Here is a 5,796-nt window from a genome sequence, read left to right as displayed (position 1 = left end):
CCTGGTGAAGGGAAACAAAGAGCGCACACAAAGAGAGGAGACCTTGACTAGCAATGATCAGCAGGCAGCACAGTTCCCTCTGAAAGGTGCAAAGTGGTGCTTTTTATCTACTCTGATCCATGAAATAAACATGTGGAATGTGCAACAAAAAGAAGTCCAAGGAATTCTCATCTATCTAGAACTCAACTCCCCAATAACCTCTTTTTCAGAAAACACAGCTGTGAAACAAAACCTTTTTTTTTTTAAAAAAAAGGACCTGCTAATGAGTCAAAAAATATCTATTTCTAAATCATATATTAGGAAGTTGACCCCTCTGATGCCCTCAGTCTATTCATTCTTACTTGACATGATTCTAGAGCATTTTGTTTGGATTTCGAGCCTGCCGCATGATAGAGAAGGAGAAGGGACTACAGGAGTCAGGCATTTCAAGGAGAAGTAGCAGCAGACTAGTTCTTTCAGAACGAAGAAAACCAATGAGTAACCAACAAAGAAAACACTAATTCAAACACTGCTCTTTGGGGTCATTTAGGATAGAATAAGCAGTCTGGTATACCTCAGTTGACCTGAAAGATAAAAGACACCACAGAATTATAAAAAAATAACTGATCATTATCGTAACCCAGAGTTGCCCCCCACATATGTCCCAGCTAGGGCCAGGGATAGATCCTGCACAGGTCAACACTCTAACCACTGAACAATACCAGCCAGTGTGCTTTTTAAAAATTTGTCCTCCCACTGGAGGTACCTTTTTCTCTTTTGCACAGTGTTCTTTCATGGGTTAACAGCTGCCCTGGCTGGAGGTAAGATAATGTGTGAGGTAAGTGTGGAGAGAGTACTTAAGTTGAAAGCCAGAAAGACTGAGTGGAGGACATTTGTACTGAGTCTTGGATGACATGGAGTGGGCCAAGTAAAGACCCACTCCAGAGTACTCCAAACAGAGGAAATAGCCTAAGGGCCTGGGACGGCACCTTGCTAAGTCTAGGGAGCAAAAGAGAAGGCCAGGGTAGCTGAAACACACTGAGTAAGGGGGAGTGTATAGGCCGTGTTGAGAAGTTGGGACTTTATTCCACAGGCGTTGGAGGATTTTGAGCAAGTAAATAGGACCTATTGTTTTCAAAAGGTCCTTCTGGCTGCTCCAGAATCACAGATGTAAAGCTATTTTTCTTCTATGCCTGGGTTTGCACCTGGAAGAATTTGGAGCAAAACTATGACATAGAGAAGTTTCTTTTTAAAAAAATTATCATTTCAGCCTGCCGTGTGGATAAAAAAAAAATTCCATGGAGTATTTCTGCTTCCTCCATATTTGTTGCATGAAGTGCTTTCAGTGAAGTGATTGAGTAGCAGACCTCCAGGAAACCAGCAAAATGAATGGAGGCAGAAAAGACCCGCTGTCCTCTCTGTGCTTTCCACAGTGGAATTTTCTGAATCTACTAGTAAGCTCCTAACCTGAGGCTTTGGGTTATGGAAAGGACATCCAACAAATGAGTTAGTGAGTTAGTTAGCAGCAAGTACAACAAGCAAGGGAGGGATGGTAAGCAGATTTAAAAAAAGAAAATATCTCCTACCTGGCCATTGGTAAAGTTGGTTGGAGCATCCTCCCCTAGACCAAAAAAGGTTGTAGATTCAATCCCTGGTTAGGGGGCATACAGGAGGCAACCAATTAATGTTTCTCTCTTACATCAATTTCTCTCTCTCTCTCCCTCCTTCCCTCCCTCTCCCTCTCCCTTTCTCTCTCTAAAAAAATAAATAAATAAACATACCCCCAGGTAAGTATTTTATATTTATATATTTATATCTATATATATGTGTGTGTGTGTGTGTGTGTGTGTATCCTTAGTGTTCAGTTGAGAACCATGGGGAGATTTGGATGCATGGTAAAAAAAAATGGAGGTGACAACCCTGAACAAATGAATCACAATCTAGGCTGGGCATGGGGAGGAGAGAGTTCTGGATGTTTTATTTTTTATTTTTTAAAAATATATTTTATTGATTTTTTACAGAGAGGAAGGGAGAGGGATAGAGGGTTAGAAACATCGATCAACTGCCTCCTGCACAACTCCTACTGGGGATGTGCCCACAACCAAGGTACATGCCCTTGACCGGAATCGAACCTGGAACCCTTGAGTCCGCAGGCCGACGCTCTATCCACTGAGCCAAACCGGTCAGGGCAAGTTCTGGATATTTTAATGTGTAGTCACGGTTGAGAGTCTTTGACTTGTGGGAATCTCAGTGAATTTCTGCTGGTTTTGACCTAAATATGTCGGCTATGTCACTTTTCAGGACAGCATTGGGCAACTGGAGAATGATCTGAGGAACACCAAGAGTGAGATGGCACGCCACCTTCGGGAATACCAGGACTTGCTCAATGTCAAAATGGCTCTTGACATTGAGATAGCAGCTTACAGGTACATCAAAGGGCATGCTCCGAGCAAATGCAGTCACCTGGGGCAGCATTACCCAAATAAGTGGTTCTAGTCTTTCCTGTTTCTTATGGGTGAGAGAGGATGAGGAAAGATAGCACTGATTTTAAAGAAAGGACGATAAAAACTATTAGTTATGAAAAACAAGGTTTTGGGGCCACTCTTTTGTGATGCCAATTAGGCTGGCCTGAGAAAAATCTGGGATCTGAAACAGGTTCATTTACTGGTCTTTGATGTTCCTGGTTCCACTCCGTTTGTACTCCTGCACATTGAAAAAGTACAGATCTCAAGTTCAGACTGAATTAGGCAGTTCTTTCCTCCTCTGTGGACTTCTCACCTCCTTATTCCTATTGCACTTATGGTATTAATTAACAAAATTACTTTTCTCTAGAGAGCTTTGTAGACTCTAAGTGCCAAAAATAGGTGTGATGAGGCCAAGGGGAACTGTAAGTTTTCCCTTTGTTAATATGTTAGTGAATAGGCTAGGTTACCCTTTTTGGCAGTGCTGTAAACACAGCGGGTGCGGAAGATGTGTGTGTGTGCGTGCATGCATGTGATAGATAACCTCAAGTCTTTGAGACTTGGAGTTCAATATCTATTGGTCTCAATCTCATGAATAAACCACAAATCTTATAGAATTTTTCTTTCCTTTTTCTTTTAGAATTTTTCCAATATAAGTATGACCTGCAGGGTTAAGTGTTGTTCGTTTTTTAAAGTTGCAAGTTAGCCTCCTGAGATTTTTTTTCTCTGTGTTTGATTTACAGGAAATTGCTGGAAGGCGAAGAGACACGTTTTAGCACCAGTGGGTCAAGCATTTTAGGGCTCAATCCACTTCCCAATCCAGGTTATCTGCTCCCGCCTAGAATCCTCAGTTCTACTACCTCCAAAATCTCATCCACTGGGCTGTCTCTTAAGAAGGAGGAAGAGGGTGAGGAGGAGGAGGCTTCTAAGGTCACCTCTAAGAAAACCTCCCAGATAGGGGAAAGTTTTGAAGAAATATTGGAGGAGACCGTAGTATCTACTAAGAAAACCGAGAAATCAAATATAGAAGAAAGCACCATTTCAAGCCAAAAAATATAATTCTGTTGCTTAAAAAGAGTTCATGCTTAAGAGGGGATAATATGCATTTGACTTGTTAACAGCCTATTCCTGAACCAAAACACCTGTCATCACTATAAAATGTCTTCAAGGCTTCAGTCTCATAGTTGGCATTGAATACCTACATTCTCTCATAAGGAAACCATCTCGTAGATTGGAGCAAACCGCGGCCCTACAGCCATCACAGAGGAGTTATCTAAGAACACAGCTTTCTCACCTAAAGCACAGGCTTTACAGTGATAGATGATTCAGGTACAGAGGAAGTACAAACTCAGGTGCTAAATCTGTGATCATCATCTTTTGCTGTGATTTAAAATTAAAACCTATCTCACTCATTATAACTAGCCATTGCCCAGCTATATCGTCTCACTCTACATACCTAAAATATAAGATCACTGCCAAAGATAAACGAATGGTCCACACCCCACCACCCTAATAGAACCGTTTTCACAAATGATAGGTGTTTGTTTGATGGACACTTTTCCTCCCACCCACCTCAATTCCATTTAGGTTTTTCTCAAAAGAACGTATGTATCCCCTTTAGCTCTCTTTGCGGAATGGGTAAAATATGATGCATGTTGACCATTTCTGTGATTCATGTAATGACTTCACCCTGCCCATTTCCTATCCTTCCAATTCTGTAGGTTAAAATAAAAATGGCAGTGATAAGTGTTAAGGGTTGCCTCCAACAAATAAAATAATGAAAACTTTGTAGATTTTAGGCTTTTCAGCTTAACAAACCCATTTAATTAGGAGGGGGGGGGGGAAACACCCTACTTGATTAAGAATGTAGCTTTTCACCTTAATGTTAGAAACACAGTAATAATTACCATAAGCTGTGATTAAGCTGACCTTAGATTTAGTAACATAAGCTAGAAGAGGTGAGTATTTGTATGAATGGAAAAAGTGAAGGTCTCATTTATCTGTGTCAGTTTGTTTGTGGTGATATAGAGTTAGTTGTTTCATGCCCTTAGCCTTAGAATCCATATATTCCCCTTCCTACTAGTCTAGGTCCTAAAAGGCTTTGTTTTCACTCTCCTCTGCCTTTTTAAAAGTGCTAAGTGTAGATTATGTTATCAGCAGGACACAATGTTACTGCCCCAAAGCAAAAGAAGTCACTTCTGGTCAATCAACACCACCAGCAAATAAATAAATCTCTTTTCTAAGAGAGTCTTGCCCAGCAGTTTTCCCACTGCTGCATCGTTGGTGGTCTCTCCCCTGCTGGAGAGGAAGAGACACCCAGACCAGAGGAGGGGCGCACAGGCTCCTACTCACATGCTAGAAAGTAGATTTTGGAGCCTCAATTTTCATCTGCCCAACTGTGTAGCAGCTGCATTCCACGTGTGCCGAGTTCGATGCAGGATTTGTTCTCTGCCAGCAGTCACTTCACCAGAGCTAAAGAGTTGCCGTGTCTCTCTCACACGTCTGCACTAAGATAAGGATGTGATGCTTTTACTGAACTTTCTTACCCTAGCACATGCTTCCATAGTTCAAGAAACTTGAAAGATACTTTTCTTCCTTTCCCTTACTCCATCCCTGTCTTTATTCCCCACACTTACTGTAAAACATTAATAAAATAAGAATTAAGTGTCTCATGAGTTCCACCAACATAACTTGTGTTCTGTGGTTTCTGCTGCTTCAACTGAGAAAAGCATTGTTTGGGTCAGTGAGACAACTGCTCCCCCGAGATAATTCAGAAATGGTCTGCTCTCCATTCCGTGCTTCCACAGTGAGTTTATTTCCCTGCCAAAGCCTTGGGGCTCTCGTCTGCATTTGCTTCAGACTGTCTGGTCTGACACACATGATGCACTGAGTGAACAGTTAATGGCAGGGAGTGGGGAAATCCAATCCAATGACGAAAGACACTGCATTCTGTGCCTGGATAATGGTTTAATTAGCTTAGCTTGGTGAACTTTTTTGAGCATAAACTGGCAGAACATATGATAAAAAGTCCTTCAAAACAATAAGAATCTTTGAAAAGGGGGTTATACTTATGCCGAAACCGGTTTGGCTCAGTGGATAGAGCGTCGGCCTGCGGACTGAAAGGTCCCAGGTTCGATTCCGGTCAAGGGCATGTACCTGGGTTGCGGGCACATCCCCAGTGGGAGATGTGCAAGAGACAGCTGATTGATGTTTCTCTCTCATCGATGTTTCTAACTATCTCTCTCCCTTCCTCTCTGTGAAAAATCAATAAAATATATTTTAAAAAATAAAGAAAAGGGGGTTATACTTCTGAAGAACTGGGATATTTAGGTAGAACATGGGTGACAGGAATACA

The 5,796-nt window shown here is 41.6% G+C and overlaps 1 protein-coding gene across 1 annotated transcript in view; it reads left to right on the top strand.

The window, feature by feature from the left end:
- The window catches only part of INA (internexin neuronal intermediate filament protein alpha), a gene marked incomplete at its 5' end in the record, with an annotated part of 9,298 nt that extends 4,172 nt beyond the window's left edge, over nt 1-5,126 (top strand). The window contains 2 exons of the mRNA XM_006756657.2: nt 2,281-2,405; nt 3,185-5,126. Of these exons, the coding sequence (XP_006756720.1) occupies nt 2,281-2,405; nt 3,185-3,500 (441 nt within the window). The remainder of the gene's footprint in view (nt 1-2,280; nt 2,406-3,184) is intronic.
- Between the last annotated feature and the right edge of the window lie 670 nt (nt 5,127-5,796).

Source organism: Myotis davidii, unplaced genomic scaffold, assembly GCF_000327345.1.
Source record: "Myotis davidii unplaced genomic scaffold, ASM32734v1 scaffold332, whole genome shotgun sequence".
Taxonomy (NCBI): Eukaryota; Metazoa; Chordata; class Mammalia; order Chiroptera; family Vespertilionidae; genus Myotis; species Myotis davidii.
This window is presented reverse-complemented; position numbering and strand designations above follow the sequence as displayed.